The sequence below is a fragment of the Salvelinus fontinalis genome, chromosome 10, assembly GCF_029448725.1.
Source record: "Salvelinus fontinalis isolate EN_2023a chromosome 10, ASM2944872v1, whole genome shotgun sequence".
Lineage (NCBI taxonomy): Eukaryota > Metazoa > Chordata > Actinopteri > Salmoniformes > Salmonidae > Salvelinus > Salvelinus fontinalis.
The window spans coordinates 42,042,545-42,061,705 of NC_074674.1; the positions used below are offsets into that span (position 1 = coordinate 42,042,545).

Below are 19,161 nucleotides of genomic sequence, written 5' to 3' on the forward strand. Positions count from 1 at the left end.
TGTAGTCCTGTAGTCCTGTAGTTCAGTAGTTCTGTAGTTCAGTAGTTCTGTAGTTCTGTAGTTCTGTAGTCCTGTAGTCCTGTAGTCCTGTAGTCCTGTAGTTCAGTAGTTCAGTAGTCCTGTAGTCCTGTATTCCTGTAGTTCAGTAATTCTGTAGTCCTGTAGTCCTGTAGTCCTGTAGTTCAGTAGTTCAGTAGTCCTGTAGTCCTGTATTCCTGTAGTTCAGTAATTCTGTAGTCCTGTAGTCCTGTAGTCCTGTAGTTCAGTAGTTCTGTAGATCAGTAGTTCAGTAATTCTGTAGTCCTGTAGTCCTGTAGTTCAGTAGTCCTGTAGTTTAGTAGTTTAGTAGTTCAGTAGTTCTGTAGTTCTGTAGTTCTGTAGTCCTGTAGTCCTGTAGTTCAGTAATTCTGTAATTCTGTAGTTCAGTAGTTCTGTAGTTCAGTAGTTCAGTAGTTCTGTAGTCCTGTAGTCCTGTAGTTCAGTAATTCTGTAATTCTGTAGTCCAGTAGTTCTGTAGTTCAGTAGTTCTGTAGTTCTGTAGTTCAGTAGTTCAGTAGTTCTGTAGTCCAGTAGTTCAGTAATTCTGTAGTCCTGTAGTCCTGTAGTTCAGTAGTTCTGTAGTCCAGTAGTTCTGTAGTTATGTGTGCTAACGTGGGTAACGTAGTTGATATGTAGGTCTACAGTATAAACAGCATGGTGACGTTGGTAGTTGATATGTGCGGTATAAATTGTCCAGTAAGTTACTGTAAATATGTTTAACATTACAGCTACTGTAATCCTTTTTATGGTAATCCATTTTACTGTACCAAAAATAGTACATTAATCTAATTTACAGTATATTACTGGAATAACCCATGCAGCGACACATTACCCAGTGTTCTTTGCAAGTTAACATGTTTACATTTAGATTGTAATTTGGTCATTTAGCAGGCACTACAGTCATCCAAGCAAGGTTGATAGCAAGTAAAAAGCAAGTAAAAAGTGAAAATGTTCAGTAACAGAAAAGTTTTACTTGCTATTACTGTAATATATTTTCCTAATCAACCTTCGTTAAATGTAAGTTGCTAAGGACAAGAATGCCTGCTAAATGACCAAAAATGTACATGTAAAAATGTAATCCTGCAAAGAACACTGGGTTATATCTCGCTGCATGGGTCATTCCTGTAATATTATATAAATTAGATTACAGTAAAAATGTTGGTACAGTAAAATGGATTACAGTAGCTGTACTGTAAAATAAATTACAGTAACTTACCGGCCAATTACTGTCAGCGATGCAACATTTTACAGTAAATGTTTTACAGTGCATATTTGACTGGACTGAAGACGCCCGTTCTATTCATTCTATGGACATCGCTCCGTGTCTTACTCACCTTTATACAGAACCAGATGGTGAAGGGGAACAGGGAGAAGACGAACAGACCAGAGAGGATCACAATGAGCCAGCCACAGCAACCTAGGCTCCCTGAACCAACATCATCTGAGAGAGAGAGAGAGAGCGAGAGAGAGAGAGAGAGAGAACGAGAGAGAGACAGAGAGAGAGAGAGAGAGAGAGACAGAGAGCGAGAGAGAGACAGAGAGAGAGAGACAGAGAGAGAGAGAACGAGAGCGAGCGAGCGAGCGAGAGACAGAGAGCGAGAGAGAGAGAGAGAGAGACAGAGAGCGAGAGAGAGAGAGAGAGAGCGAGAGAGAAATGACATGTTATTAGCATTTGTTGGAAATGGCTAGTTTAAGAAAACCAGAGTTTGGATTGGAGTCACTTCTTGTCTATTTAGACAAGGTAAGGAAAGACATATATAAATGTAAACCACTGATCCCTTTACTACAGTGAGCTGGACACTGTATTGTACGATCTACTCTGAAGAAATATATCAACGCAACAATTAAAGTTCCATTTAATGAAATCAATTAAATCAATCAAACTAGTGGTTCCGTGTTTCATGAGCTGAAACAAAAGATCCCAGAAAGTTTCCATACGCACAGACAAAGCGTATTGCTCTCAAATGCTGTGCAGAAATGTGTTTACCTCCACAATTAGGGAGTATTTTTCCCATTGCCAAGATAATCCATCCACCTGACAGGTGTGGCATATCAAAAAGATATGATTAAACAGCAATGCCACATGAAATAGAATGACATAATACAGAACATTAATAGACAGGAACAACTCAAGGACATATCTATGTACACTGAACGTAAAAATGGCACATGTGTTATATTTATTTAATGGGTGTTAGTGTCTTAACGACCGTTCCACAGATGCATGTTCATTAATTGTTTATTGTTCATTGAACAAGCATGGGAAACAAACACAAGCATGTGTTTAAACCCTTAACAATGAAGATCTGTGAAATTATTTGAATTTTTACGAATTATCTTTGAAAGACAGGGTCCTGAAAAAGGGATGTTTCTGTTTTTGCTGAGTTTAGTTCTGAATCCACAATATGACAGAGGTAGAAAAGCCATAAAACCTACATATCATACACACAAACTATCTAGTTCAAATAGGGGAGAGGCGATGTGCCGTGAGGTGTTGCTTTTTAAAAGCAGGTTTGCTCTTTATTTGAGCAATCTGAGATGGAAGGGAGTTCCATGCAATGTCTCTATGTAATAGTGTACGCTTTTTCTTGAATTTGTTCTGGATTTGGGGACAGTGAAAAGACCCCTGGTGGCATGTCTGGTGGGATTACGTGTGTTTGTCAGAGGTGTGTGTAAATTGACTCGGCAAACAATTTTGGAATTTCCAACACATTAATATTTTTTATAAAAAGAAGAAGTGATTCAGTCAGTCTCTCCTCAACTCTTAGCCAAGAGATACTGGGCATGCATATTATTTATATCAGCCTTCTGATCACAATGAAGAGCAAAACGTGTCTTTTAGCTACAGCTCAACTAGGTGTTTCCTTGCACTCGACCACATGACTGGACAATAATTAATATAAGATACAACTAGTGCCTGCAAAAATTGCTTTTTGGAGTGTGGTGTTAAAAAAGCAGAACATTTCTTTATTATGGACAGACCTCTCCCCCATCTTTACAACCATTGAATCTATATGTTTTGACCATGACAGTTTACAATCTAAGGTAACACACCAAGTACTTTAGTCTCCTTAACCTATTCAACAGCCATACCATTCATTACCAGATTCAGGTCATTGGTAAAAATAGAAAAGAGTAGAGTGAGTACACCACATCCTACATGCTTGACATTAGAGAGGCTTCCATTAAATACAACTCTCTGTGTTCTATTATATATATATAAACTCAGGAAAAAAAGAAACGTCCTCTCACTGTCAACTGCGTTTTTTTCAGCAAACTTAACATGTGTAAACATTTGTATGAACATAGCAAGATTCAACAACTGAGACATAAACTGAACAAGTTCCACAGACATGTGACTAAGAGAAATGGAATAATGTGTCCCTGAACAAAGGGGGGGTCAAAATCAAAAGTAACAGTCAGTATCTGGTGTGGCCACCAGCTGCATTAAGTACTGCAGTGCATCTCCTCCTCATGGACTGCACCAGATTTGCCAGTTCTTGATGTGAGATGTTACCCCACTCTTCCACCAAGGCACCTGCAATTTCCCAGACATTTCTGGGGGGAATGGCCCTAGCCCTCACCCTCCGATCCAAAAGGTCCCAGACGTGCTCAATGGGATTGAGGTCCTGGCTCTTCGCTGGCCATGGCAGAACACTGACATTCCTGTCTTGCAGGAAATCACGCACAGAACGAGCAGTATGGCTGGTGGCATTGTCATGCTGAAGGGTCATGTCAGGATGAGCCTGCAGGAAGGGTACCACATGAGGGAGGAGGATGTCTTCCCTGTAACACACAGCGTTGAGATTTCCTGCAATGACAACAAGCTCAGTCCGATGATGCTGTGACATACCGCCCCAGACCATGACGGACCCTCCACCTCCAAATCGATCCCGCTCCAGAGTACAGGCCTCGGTGTAACGCTCATTCCTTTGACAATAAACGCGAATTTGACCATCACCCCTGGTGAGACAAAACCACAACTCGTCAGTGAAGAGCACTTTTTGCCAGTCCTGTCTGGTCCAGCGACGGTGGGTTTGTGCCTATAGGCGACGTTGTTGCCGGTGATGTCTGGTGAGGACCTGCCATACAACAGGCCTATAAGCCCTCAGTCCAGCCTCTCTCAGTCTATTGCAGACAGTCTCAGCACTGATGGAGGGATTGTGCGTTCCTGGTGTAACTCGGGCAGTTGTTGTTGCCATCCTGTACCTGTCCCGCAGGTGTGATGTTCGGATGAACCGATACTGTGCAGGTGTTGTTACACGTGGTCTGCCACTGCGAGGACGATCAGGTGTTCGTCCTGTCTAACCGTAGCGCTGTCTTAGGCGTCTCACAGACATTGCAATTTATTGCCCTGGCCATATCTGCAGTCCTCATGCATCCTTGCAGCATGCCTAAGGCACATTCACACAGATGAGCAGGGAACCTGGGCATCTTTCTTTTGGTGTTTTTCAGAGTCAGTAGAAAGGCCTCTTTAGTGTCCTAAGTTTTCATAACTGTGACCTTAATTGCCTACCGTCTGTAAGCTGTTAATGTCTTAACGACCGTTCCACAGGTGCATGTTCATTTAATTGTTTATTGTTCATTGAACAAGCATGGGAAACAGTATTTAAACCCTTTACAATGAAGATCTGTGAAGTTATTTGGATTTTTACGAATTATCTTTGAAAGACAGGGTCCTGAAAAAGGGATGTTTCTATTTTTGCTGAGTTTAGTTCTGAATCCATGATATGACAGAGGTAGAAAAGCCATAAAACCTGCATTTACTCAACAACAGGTTATGGTCAATAATATCAAAGGCTGCACTAAAATCTAACAGTACAGCTCCCACTATCTTCTTATTATCAATGTCTTTCAACCAATCATCAGTCATTTGTGTCAGTGCAGTACATGTTGAGTGCCCTTCTCTATAAGCATGCTGAAAGTATGTTGTTAATTTGTTTACAGAGAAATAGCATTGTATTTGGTCAAACACCATTTTTGCCAACAGTTTGCTAAGAGCTGGCAGCAAGCTGATAGGTCTGCTGTTAGAACCAGTAAAGGCCGCATTACCACTCTTGGGTAGTGGAATGACTTTGGCTTCCCTCCAGGCCTGAGGACAAATACTTTCCTCTCGTCTCAGATTAAAGATATGACAGATAGGAGTGGCTATAGACTCAGATGCCATCCTCAGTAGCTTTCCATCGAAGTTGTCAATGCCAGGAGGTTTGTCATTATTGATCGATAACAATTTTTCCACCTCTCCCAAAATAGCTTTACAAAATTCTAACTTAAAATGCTTTTCTTTCAGTATTTGTTTTTTTTATGGGTGAATTCGATAACTCGTTGTTCGTTGTTGGCATTTCTTGCCTAAGTTTGCCCAATTTGCCAAATATTTGGAAACATCAAATGGTTTTGTGATGAATTTGTCTTTCTGGCCATAATTTCATTTAAAGTACTACAAAGTTATTTTTCCACAGTCACACCATTTCTCAGTTTTCCAGGAAGTCAGCCAGCCAGTTATTCAACACTCCGTTTGCCCATCTCTTTCTCTCTTTCAACCACACAGTTTTTCAATTCCTCATCAATCCATGGAGCCTTAACAGTTCTAACAGTCCGTTTCTTAATAGGTCCATTTTCTATTACATTTTTTTATCAATAACTGGAAGAAACTATTTCATAAATGTATCAAGTGCTGCGTCTGGATGCTCCTCATACATCAGACCAACACATATTTGTTATATGTTCTAGTCTAGGATGGCAGTGATCACACCGTGCTTCTACACCTGCATTGCTTGCTGTTTTGGGTTTTAAGGCTGGGTTTCTGTACAGCACTTTGAGATATCAGCTGATGTAAGAAGGGCTTTATAAAGACATTTGATTTGATCACACGAGCACACACACAGGTCTGTTTACTTATGAAGTAGCATAGCATAATGCTATCTGGTGATGAAGACATTAGTGGAGGGAGGGGTTTTATGACGTAGCATAGCATAATGCTATCTGGTGATAAAGACATTAGTGGAGGGAGGGGTTTTATGAAGTAGCATAGCATAATGCTATCTAGTGATAAAGACATTAGTGGAGGGAGGGGTCTTGCCTTTCATATTTCCTGTATAGCCCTGAGAGACACACACAAACACACGCACACACACACACACACACACACACGGTCAAGGCCAGTAAAGGTTGTGTTATGCAACAAAGCGTCATGTGCTCCCTCCCTCGAGATAAAAGATAAATAAATAGCACGTGTTGTTACAGTTGTGATGACTCATCTCAGCCTGGCTTCACCACAGATGTAGGATCTTCATTTGATCGTCCTGTTGTTGAAAGAATTGTAGTGTATTAAAGGTTTTAAAACGATTTCTAAAGTTTGTAATTTCCCATTTAAAATGTCAGACATGATTTGCCCTAATAAAAAAATGTATCAACCCCTACTAAAAAAAATTCCATCAATTATAATCCACATAATGATCCACATTTCCTGTAGCTGAAGGATTATTTGTGAAACAGGCTCAAATTAAGATACGGCATCTGTAATGGTTCGAGCTCATGGAAATATACTATCTGAGAAAATCAGAGGAAACGTCTCCTAAAACAAGCCAAGGCTGTGTGTCACATACACAATGTCAACGTTAGTCGATTACAGTGTAGTTTTGCCAATCATAGTGTGTGTTGACAACGTTTAATAACATAGCTTGCTTAATAATTTCAAAATAATGAAATAATTTCATAATTTGTAAGTCGCTCTGGATAAGAGCGTCTGCTAAATGACTTAAATGTAAATGTAAATGTAAATAATCAGTCTGTATCTTTAAATTAGTCTATTGAACTACAGTGCCTACCAATAAAACCTTCTTTTTTTCCCCCACGGATGATAGTCCCTATTATAATCAGTCAATCTGAGGTTCTGGGCTATTTTCCTTATTGCTGATAGCTCTGTTTTGCTAAATGTCCCTTCAGCCAGAGGAAGTATATTCTCACCATACAGAAGTCCAGGGTAGGCCTATATTGTGTAAAAGTGTTTACACTTCCCCAACGGAAAACACAACCTGAAATTTCCCGTCAACTTTATAACTTTTCTTCTACATTGACATCCGTTATTGATAAAGACTTTTTAATTATTTTACAGTGGTAGTTAGCCTATTTCAGGCTCCAACGGTTTACTACCGTTCCTCTGAACCATATGACACAATTATCATATAATAGAAGACTATATAAGCCACTTTTTTCCATGTAGATCATATATAGAGAGAGTGTAATCTACAGTAGTGAGGGCATACATTTTTGGTCCTCTGTGGAAATTGAACCCACAACCCTGGCATTGAAAGTGCCATGCTCTATTAACTGAGTCACAAGGGGAAGAAACACTACAGAGACGGAGAGGCCCACAGTGACCGGTCCTCCATCTTGTATTACAGTTTCTTCACAAAGTCTTCACACCCCTTGACTTCGTCCACATTTTGTTGTGTTACAAGCCAAATTCAAAATTGATTGAAAATATTATTTTCTCTCACCCATCTACACACAATAACCCCATAATGATAAAGTGAAAACGTTTTTTTGAAAATGTTTGCAAATTTATTGAAAATGATGTAACGGTAGTCCTCCCCCTCTTCAACCGAAAAGGAGGAGTAGTGATGGAACCAAGGCGCAGCGGGTTGTGAACACATAATTTATTTGAAGACACGACGAAAAAACTAACTTCACTATAACTAACAAAACAACAAACGGAGTAGACAGACCTGGACGATGAACTTACATAAACACGAAGAACGCACGAACAGGGAAAAATAGACTACACAAAATGACGATGAACAAAAACAAACCGAACAGTCCCGTATGGTGCGACAAACACTGACACAGGAGACAACCACCCACAACGAACACTGTGAAACAACCTACCTAAATATGACTCTCAATTAGAGGAACGCCAAACACCTGCCTCTAAGAGCCATACCAGGCAACCCTTAAACCAACATAGAAACAGAAAACATAGAATGCCCACCCAAACTCACGTCCTGACCAACTAACACATACAACAAACTAACAGAAATAGGTCAGGAACGTGACAAATGAAATATAGAAATATCGAATTTACATAAGTATTCACACCCCTTGAGTCAATACATGTTAGAATCACCTTTGGCAGCGATCACACCCTTTACAATTACAGCTGTGAGTCTTTCTGGGTAAGTCTCTAAGAGATTTGCACACCTGTACATTATTGTACAACACTTCTTCAATCTCTGTCAAACTGGTTATTGATCATTGCTAGACAGCCATTTTCAAGTCTTCTCATAGATTTTCAAGCCGATTTAAGTCAAAGCTGTAACTTGGCCACTCAGGAAAATGCAGTGTCATCTTGGTCAGCAACTCCAGTGTACGTAGATTTGGCCTTGTGTTTAAGGTTATTGTGCTGCTGAAAGGTGAATTCATCTCCCAGTGCCTGGTGGAAAGCAGACTGAACCAGGTTTTCCTCTAGGATTTTGCCTGTGTTGAGCTCTATTCCGTTTATTTTATCCTAAACAAAAACTCCCTAGTCCTTGCCGATGACAAGTATACCCATAACATGATGCAGCTACCTCCATGCTTTAATATATGAAGAGTGCTACTTAGTGATGTGTTGGATTTGCCCCAAACATAACACTTTGTATTCAGGACAAAAAGTTAATTTCTTTGCCACATTTTTTGCTGTATTACTTTAGTGCCTTGTTGCAAACAGGATACATGTTTTGGAATATTTTTATTCTGTACAGGCTTCCATCTTTTCGCTCTGTCAGTTAGGTTAATATTGTGTAGTAACTACAATGTTGTTGATCCATCCTCAGTTTTCTCCTATCACAGCCATTAAACTCTGTAACTGTTTTAAAGTCATCATTGGCCTCATGATGAAATCCCTGAGCTGTTTCCTTCCTCACCGGCAACTGAGTTAGGAAGAACGCCTGTATCTTTGTAGTGACTTGGTGTATTGTTACACCATCCAAAGTGTGCGCCTGAGTGGCACAGTGGGTTAAGGCACTGCATTTCAGTGCAAGAAGCATCACTGCAGTTCCTGGTTTGAATCCAGGCTGTATCACATCTGGCCGTGATCGGGAGTCCCATAGGGCAGTGCACAGTTGGCCGGAGTAGGCCGTCATTGTAAATAGAAGAATTTGTTCTTAAATGACTTGCCTGGTTAAATAAAAAATTACTTCCCATCTACCAATAGGTGCCCTTCTTTGCGAAGCATTGGAAAACCTCCCTGGTCTTTGTGGTTGACTCTGTGTTTGAAATTCACTGCTTGACTGAGGGACATTACAGATAATTGTTTATGTGGGATACAAAGGATGAGGTAGTCATTCAAAAATCATGTTAAACACTATTATTACACACAGAGTCCATCCAACTTATTATGTGACTCGTTAAGCACATCTTTACTCTTGAACTTGCCATAACAAAGGGGTTGAATACTTATTGACTCAAGACATTTCACCTTCTCATTTTTAATTAATTTATAAAAACATAATTTCCGTTTCACATAGTCTAATATGATGTGTTGTATGCAGCATCTGTGGTAAAATTCACACTGTAAACCTTACAACGGTTTGGAACTAAGCCAGTGTCATGTGATCAATATATTAATCATTCCAACACTTAAGGATAATAATAGACCTACATTACTCATTATGATGATTGACTAGACCCTGATCCTGAAGAGATACACCTCCTGTAGGTTTTTTTTTTAATTTAATTTTTATTTATTTTTTACCTTTATTTAACTAGGCAAGTCAGTTAAGAACAAATTCTTATTTTCAATGACGGCCTAGGAACAGTGGGTTAACTGCCTGTTCAGGGGCAGAACGACAGATTTGTACCTTGTCAGCTCGGGGATTTGAACTTGCAACCTTCCAGTTACTAGTCCAACGCTCTAACCACTAGGCTACGCTGCCATCTACCTAGTCCAGGGCTCTCTAACCCTGAACCTGGAGAGATACCCTCCTGTAGGTTTACATCTATCTAGTCCAGGGCTCTCTAACCCTGAACCTGGAGAGATACACCTCCTGTAGGTTAACTCTAACCCTGATCCTGGAGAGATACCCTCCTGTAGGTTTACATCTACCTAGTCCAGGGCTCTCTAACCCTGAACCTGGAGAGATACCTACTGTAGGTTTACATCTATCTAGTCCAGGGCTCTCTAACCCTGAACCTGGAGAGATACCTACTGTAGGTTTACATCTACCTAGTCCAGGGCTCTCTAACCCTGATCCTGGAGAGATACCCTCCTGTAGGTTTACATCTACCTAGTCCAGGGCTCTCTAACCCTGAACCTGGAGATACCCTCCTGTAGGTTTACATCTACCTAGTCCAGGGCTCTCTAACCCTGAACCTGGAGAGATACACCCTCCTGTAGGTTAACTCTAACCCTGATCGTGGAGAGATACACCTCCTGTAGGTTAACTCTAACCCTGAACCTGGAGAGATACACCTCCTGTGGGTTTACATCTATCTAGTCCAGGGCTCTCTAACCCTGAACCTGGAGAGATACACCCTCCTGTAGGTTAACTCTAACCCTGAGCCTGGAGAGATACACCTCCTGTAGGTTAACTCTAACCCTGATCCTGGAGAGATACCCTCCTGTAGGTTTACATCTACCTAGTCCAGGGCTCTCTAACCCTGAACCTGGAGAGATACACCTCCTGTAGGTTAACTCTAACCCTGAACCTGGAGAGATACACCTCCTGTAGGTTAACTCTAACCCTGAGCCTGGAGAGATACACCTCCTGTAGGTTAACTCTAACCCTGATCCTGGAGAGATACCCTCCTGTAGGTTTACATCTACCTAGTCCAGGGCTCTCTAACCCTGAACCTGGAGAGATACCCTCCTGTAGGTTTACATCTACCTAGTCCAGGGCTCTCTAACCCTGAACCTGGAGAGATACCCTCCTGTAGGTTTTAACTCCAACCCTGATCCTGGAGAGAATCCCTCCTGTAGGTTTTAACTCCAACCCGAGTGGTAACTAACTAGAATCAAGTGCGCTAGATTAGGACGGTTGCTCTCCAGGAACGGTAGCTATCCAGGAAATGGAAAATGGTTTAGGAAAAGGTTAAGGTTAGGGAAGGGTTAGGGTTAGGTAAATGTTAAGGTTAGGGAAGGGTTAAGGTTAGGGTTAGGGTTAGGTAAATGTTAAGGTTAGGGTTAGGTAAATGTTAAGGTTAGGGTTAGGGAAGGGTTATTCATGAATTCACTTTCTGGCTGAACTGCATGAGAAAGAATCTGACCTAAAAAGCCTCATCAGAGTCTATCCTCAACTCTACTTGTGCTACATAAAAACACAAGCCTGTCCGACCTGTTGAAATAACCTGGGAAACACACGGTCACACAATCTACCAGTCACCTGTGGAATACACTTATATCACTATGACTGCATTAGGCTAATATGCACTCACCTAACGTTATCGGGGAATAATCGGCTTGGGAAATGTTTAAAGTCTTGACAAAACCCTATGAGACGAAAGCATTGTGTAGTGTAGCTGTTATACACATAGCCTAGGTAGCACTTAATCTCTCTCCGTTGACTGGGTATTTACTGTACCTACAGAGTCTACTAAGTAGCCTAATCATTAGAGATAGATACGTGTAATAATGGGTACCTTCCTGGTACCTAGCACTTCAGTATTTAACTCAAGTGATAGCTCTCTACCTACCCTACACCTTGCCCAAACAGGCTGTATTTTGCCCCCCACACCAAACGCGATTACGACACGCAGGTTAAAATATCAAAACAAACTCTGAACCAATGACATTAATTTGGGGACAGGTCGAAAAGCATTAAACATGTTTAGGAATTTAGCTAGTTAGCTTGCACTTGCTAGCTAACGTTAATTTGTCCTATTTAGCTAGCTTGCTGTTGCTAGCTAATTTGTCCTGGGATATAAACATTGAGTTGTTATTTTGCCTGAAATGCACAAGGATCCCTACACCAACAATTAACAAGCTAATGACAGATCACATCAATATGGCTAGTTAACAAGCTAATGACAGATCACATCAATATGGCTAGTTAGCAAGCTAATGACAGATCACATCAATATGGCTAGTTAACAAGCTAATGACAGATCAGTCAATATGGCTAGTTAACAAGCTAATGACAGATCAGTCAATATGGCTAGTTAACAAGCTAATGACAGATCAGTCAATATGGCTAGTTAACAAGCTAATGACAGATCACGTCTATATGGCTAGTTAACAAGCTAATAACAGATCACGTCAATATGGCTAGTTAACAAGCTAATGACAGATCACGTCTATATGGCTAGTTAACAAGCGAACTTTCTGAGGATAAACTAGCTAGATGCCTAGTTAACAAGCTAACTTTCTGGGGATAAACTAGCTAGATGGCTAAATAAAAGTATTGTTTGATGTGCTTATCATCTATAGTGATGATGACAGTAGTCTGACTGACAACTTTACCAGGACGAGGACTTGTCGATGTCAAGCTCTTTCCAAAAGCATAATCTCTGATGAAGCAAGCTAAATGACACATGTTGTTTGCTTAGCTATCTAGCTAACGCCAAATGGATCTGGCTACCCTCACGTACCTGAAAATACATGTTTACTGATCATGGAAAACATGCAGTTACCTCCTGTATAACTCTGATGATAGAGCTAAATGTGGAATAATCAGAAATGTGTAGTTCTGACTATGCTCTTCAAGAGGTGATGACATTAAAACGATATAGTTAGCTATAACCAATGCTTTATTAACTTGGGCAGGAGTTCACTGGAGCTGAGTACCGGCACCTCACATTTTCTACTGCTTGAGCTCCCGCAGAGTTCCTCTTATATAATATTAGCTCAAAAGGTACTGTGGAGCTCCTGTACTTAAATGTTAAAAATATATATATATAGAGATATAAACAGTACTGGCACCCAACCAGAGTACAGCCATCTATTTCAGGTCAAGTCAAGCACGGACTATAACGTTTATTTAACAATCCGTTGAAAACAGCACGTAGCCTAGTAGTCAATGGTTTTAGCGGACAGAACGCTTTGCACCGTATTGTGACGTTTATAAAACGACCAATTGGCTACCAAAACGGGCTTGCCAAAACCACTATCCCGCTCCTCTGTCTCTGATCCAACTAGATATAAAGGATAGAAAGATAGCTAAAACCGTATCAACAACCAGAACCACAACAACTAACCACAACCATACAACTACTGACCACAACTACAGACCACAACTACTGACCACAACTACTGACCACAACAACACAACTACTGACCACAACTACTGACCACAACAACTAACCACAACCATACAACTACTGACCACAACTACTGACCACAACAACTAACCACAACCATACAACTACTGACCACAACTACTGACCACAACAACTAACCACAACCATACAACTACAGACCACAACTACTGACCACAACTACTGACCACAACAACACAACTACTGACCACAACTACTGACCACAACAACACAACTACTGACCACAACTACTGACCACAACAACACAACTACAGACAATAACTACTGACCACAACTACTGACCACAACCACACAACTACCGACCACAACTACTGACCACAACTACTGACCACAACCACACAACTACTGACCACAACTACCGACCACAACTACTGACCCCAACTACTGACCACAACAACACAACTACAGACAATAACTACTGACCACAACAACTAACCACAACCATACAACTACTGACCACAACTACTGACCACAACCACACAACTACTGACCACAACTACCGACCACAACTACTGACCCCAACTACTGACCCCAACTACTGATCACAACAACACAACTGCAAACCATAATTAACCATTAAAGGGATCAAGTTACCTTTCCTAAATCCTAACCTTAACCATTAAACGGATCAGGTGACCCTTCCTAAATCCTAACCTTAACCATTAAAGGGATCAGGTGACCCTTCCTATTTCCTAATCTTAACCATTTAGGGGGGGGGGGGGGTCAGGTACGCTCCCTAAATCCTAACCTTACTACACAGCCCTAAACCCAGAGTCTCAGAAAAGTAAAAGACAGTGTAAAGCAGATCGACGTGCGGGCACCCTGACGAAACTACGTTGGCCAATAAATAACCTGCCTCTACCCTCCGTTCTATTGGCCAACAAAAGGGAGACTAATTCGTGACTCTCCTATCAACAGGACCTGAAGAACTGTCGATGTCAAGCTCTTATGCTTCTCGGAGTCGAGGCTGAATGAGGACATGGATAATATACATCTCTCTGGTTTTTCTATGAATCGCCAAGACCGGACGGCAGACTCAGTTAAGACCAAGAGAGGAAGGGTGTGTCTCATTTAAAAACAGCTTGTGTGTGATCTCTAACGTTAAGGAAGTCTCAAGTTTCTGTTCGCCTGAGGTAGAATACCTCATGATAAGCTATAGACCATATTATTTACCAAGAGAGTTTATCTATATTTTTTGTATCTGTCTATTTACCACCACAGACCGATGCTGGCACTAAGACCAGACTCAACGAGCTGTATTCCACCATAAGCAAACAAGAAAATGCTCATCCAGATACGGCGCCCCTAGTGGCTGGTGATTTTAATGCAGGGAAAATGAAATCCGTTTTACCTCATTTCTACCAGCATGTCACATGTGCAACCTACAGGAGGCAAAACTGTAGACCAGCTTTACTCTACACACAGAGACGCGTACAAAGCTCTCCCTCGCCCTCCATTTGGCCATAACTCTATCCTCCTGATTCCTGCTTACAAGCAAAATCTCAAACAGGAAGTACCAGTGATTCACTCAATACAGAAGTGGTCAGATGCTACGCTACACGACTGTTTTGCAGCACAGACTGGATTATGTTCCGGAATTCCTCCGATGGCATTGAAGAGTACACCACATCAATCACCTGCTTCATTAGTAACTACATAGACGTCGTACCCACAGTGACCGTATGTACAGTACATAGCCCAACCAGAAGCCAAGGGTTATAGGCAACATCTGCACTGAGCGAAAGGCTGGAGATGCTGTTTTCAAGGAGAGGGACATTAATCTGGACGTTTATAAGAAATCCCGCCCTCTGACAAACCATCAAACAGGCGCAGAGTCAATACAAGACTAAGATTGAATGCTACTATGCCGGCTCAGACGTTCGTCGGATGTGGCAGGGCTTGCAAACTATCACGGATTACAAAGGGAAACCCAGCCGTGAGCTGCCGAGTGCTCACTTTCGAGGCAAACAACACTGAACCATGCATGAGAGCACCAGCTGTTCCGGATGACTGTGTGATCACGCTCTCCAGAGTAAGATCTTAAAAAATGGTTAACATTCTGGCCGCAGGACATTTTCAAACGCTCCCTGACCCACTCTGTAATACACTATATATACAAAAGAGACCCTTTCAAATGAGTGGATTTGGATATTTCAGCTGTTGCTGACAGGGTTCTAGAATAGAGCACACAGCCATGCAATCTCCATAGACAAACATTGACAGTAGAATGGCCCACACTGAAGAGCTCAGTGACTTTCAACGTGGCACCATCATAGGATGCCACCTTTCCAACAAGTCAGTTGGTCAGATTTCTGCCCTGCTAGAGCTGCCCCGGTCCACTGTAAGTGTTAAGAAACGTGTATCCTGAGCTAGGTAACTGTAACAGGTAACTGTCTGTAAGAATGTAGTGCTGTGGAGAGTCAGTGTACATTGTTACCACTAATAAAGCCGTTTTGCCCTAAGTAACCTATTATTTAACAACTCCCTGACAACACGGCAGTTTCCATAGAGCAAAGATCAGCTGAGAGAGAGAGAGAGAGACAGAGAGAGACAGAGAGACAGAGAGAGAGAGAGAGACAGAGAGAGAGACAGAGAGACAGAGACAGAGAGAGAGAGAGAGAGTCTGGAGAGAAAAGTGGGTGAAAGAGTGCAAAGAAGAGTGATTTAAAGAGAGAGAAAGAAACATTGAGATAGAGTTAGAGAAAATATAATAAAGAGGGAGACTTAAAATAGTTATAACCTAACGTATTATCTTACCTATCAGATTATCTTTGCTGTTGACTCGTCTCTTCTGACCACTTTCCATCTCGCTGTCCATTTCCATGCAACAGCACTGGGTCTCCTCCTTGACTCGTGAGAGAGAGAAAGAGAGAGAGATGTGTGTGTGAGAGAGAGAGATGTGTGTGTGAGAGAGAGAGAGAGGAGTGTGTGTGTGAGAGAGAGAGAGGAGTAGCAGTGTTTATAAAGCCTCTCTGTTTATAGGCTCGGCCCAGAGAGGGTGTGGCCTCAGCCCTAACAAACACATTAACAGACTCTATAGGTGTGAAGAGGGAGGCAGGGGAGAGAGACACATATCTAGATATCCCATATCTCCTGGGTGAAATAACACAGTATTTTTTAAAAACATTTTTATTTCACCTTTATTTAACCAGGTAGGCCAGTTGAGAACAAGTTCTCATTTACAACTGCGACCTGGCCAAGATAAAGCAAAGCAGCGCGACACAAACAACAACACAGAGTTACACATGGAATAAAACAAACATACAGTCAATAACACAATAGAAAAAAAAAGAAGGTCTATATACAGTGTGTGCAAATGGCGTGAGGAGGTAAGGCAATAAATAGGCCATAGTAGCAAAGGAATTACAATTTAGCAAATTAACACTGGAGTGATAGATGAGCAGATGATGATGTGCAAGTAGAGATACCGGTGTGCAAAAGAGCAGAAAAGTAAATAAAAACAATATGGGGATGAGGTAGGTAGATTGACTATGTACAGCTGCAGTGATCGGTTAGCTACTCAGATAGCTGATGTTTAAAGTTAGTGAGGGAAATATAAGTCTCCAGCTTCAGTGATTTTTGCATTTCATTCCAGTTACTAGCAGCAGAGAACTGGAAGGAGAGGCGGCCAAAGTAAGTGTTGGCATTGGGGATGACCAGTGAGATATACCTGCTGGAGCTCGTGCTATGGGTGGGTGTTGTTATCGTGACCAGTGAGCTGAGATAAGGCGGAGCTTTACCTGGCAAAGACGTATAGATGACCTGGAGCCAGTGGGTCTGGCGACGAATATGTAGCGAGGGCCAGCCAACGAGAGCATACAGGTCGCAGTGTGCCACAGTGTGCCTCACAGCAGCAAGATGTGTGACCTGTTGCCACAAGAAAAGGGCAACCAGTGAAGTACAAACACCATTGTAAATTCACCCCATATTTATGCTTATTTATTTTCCCTTTTGTACTTTAACCATTGTTACAACGCTGTTTATATATGTCACGCCCTGACCTTAGTATTCTTAGTTTTCTTTATTATTTTGGTTAGGTCAGGGTGTGAAGAGGGTGGTATGTGTGTTTTTGCCTTGTCTAGGGTTTTGGTATGTCTAGGTGTGTGTGTGTGTGTAGTCTAGGGTTTTGGTATGTCTAGGTGTGTGTGTGTCTAGTCTAGGCATTATGTAGGTCTATGGTGGCCTGTATTGGTTCCCAATCAGAGGCAGCTGTTGATCGTTGTCTCTGATTGGGGATCCTATTTAGGTTGCCATTTTTCCAGTTTAGTTTGTGGGTGATTGTCTATGTGAAGTTGCATCTATGTTCTCGTTGTTTATAGCGGTCGTATTTTGTTAGTTTGTTTAGTGTTCTTCGTGTTTAGTCATATGATATGTCTTCACGTCACGCTGCGCTTTGGTCTGCTCACTACGAATATCGTGACAATATACATAATATGACATCTGTAATGTCTTTATTCTTTTGGAACTTCTGTATGTGTAATGTTTACTGTTCATTTTTATTGTTTATTTCACTTTTGTTTATTATCTACTTCACTTAGTTTGGCAATGTTAACACATGTTTCACATGCATATAAAGCCCCTTGAATTGAATTGAGAGGGAGAGAGAGAGGAGTAGCATTGTTTATAAAGCCTCTTATGTTTATAGGCTCGGCCCAGAGAGGGTGTGGCCTCAGCCCTAACAAACACATTAACAGACTCTATAGGTGTGAAGAGGGAGGCAGGGGGGCAGACTCTATAGGTGTGAAGAGGGAGGCAGGGGGGCAGACTCTATAGGTGTGAAGAGGGAGGCAGGGGGGCAGACTCTATAGGTGTGAAGAGGGAGGCAGGGGGGCAGACTCTATGGGTGTGAAGGGGGAGGCAGGGGGGCAGACTCTATGGGTGTGAAGGGGGAGGCAGGGGGGCAGACTCTATAGGTGTGAAGGGTGAGGCAGGGGGGCAGACTCTATAGGTGTGAAGGGGGAGGCAGGGGGGCAGACTCTATAGGTGTGAAGGGGGAGGCAGGGGGGCAGACTCTATAGGTGTGAAGGGGGAGGCAGGGGGGCAGACTCTATAGGTGTGAAGAGGGAGGCAGGGGGGCAGACTCTATAGGTGTGAAGAGGGAGGCAGGGGGGCAGACTCTATAGGTGTGAAGAGGGAGGCAGGGGGGCAGACTCTATAGGTGTGAAGAGTGAGGCAGGGGGGCAGACTCTATAGGTGTGAAGAGGGAGGCAGGGGGGCAGACTCTATAGGTGTGAAGGGGGAGGCAGGGGGGCAGACTCTATAGGTGTGAAGGGGGAGGCAGGGGGGCAGACTCTATAGGTGTGAAGGGGGAGGCAGGGGGGCAGACTCTATAGGTGTGAAGGGGGAGGCAGGGGGGCAGACTCTATAGGTGTGAAGAGGGAGGCAGGGGGGCAGACTCTATAGGTGTGAAGGGGGAGGCAGGGGGGCAGACTCTATAGGTGTGAAGAGGGAGGCAGGGGGGCAGACTCTATAGGTGTGAAGAGGGAGGCAGGGGGGCAGACTCTATAGGTGTGAAGAGGGAGGCAGGGGGGCAGACTCTATAGGTGTGAAGAGGGAGGCAGGGGGGCAGACTCTATAGGTGTGAAGTGGGAGGCAGGGGGGCAGACTCTATAGGTGTGAAGTGGGAGGCAGGGGGGCAGACTCTATAGGTGTGAAGAGGGAGGCAGGGGGGCAGACTCTATAGGTGTGAAGGGGGAGGCAGGGGGGCAGACTCTATAGGTGTGAAGAGGGAGGCAGGGGGGCAGACTCTATAGGTGTGAAGAGGGAGGCAGGGGGGCAGACTCTATAGGTGTGAAGAGGGAGGCAGGGGGGGCAGACTCTATAGGTGTGAAGAGGGAGGCAGGGGGGAGAGAATCAACAACAAAAAAACTG

General features: G+C 42.6%; 1 protein-coding gene across 1 annotated transcript in view; it reads right to left on the reverse strand.

The window, feature by feature from the left end:
- Positions 1 to 16,216, reverse strand: part of stoml3b (stomatin (EPB72)-like 3b) — a 28,491-nt gene extending 12,275 nt beyond the window's left edge. The window contains exons 1-2 of the mRNA XM_055936827.1: positions 16,048 to 16,216; positions 1,374 to 1,480 (exon numbers count right to left, since the gene is read on the reverse strand). Coding sequence (XP_055792802.1) covers positions 1,374 to 1,480; positions 16,048 to 16,114 — 174 coding nt within the window. The 5' untranslated portion in view covers positions 16,115 to 16,216. The remainder of the gene's footprint in view (positions 1 to 1,373; positions 1,481 to 16,047) is intronic.
- Positions 16,217 to 19,161: the final 2,945 nt, after the last annotated feature.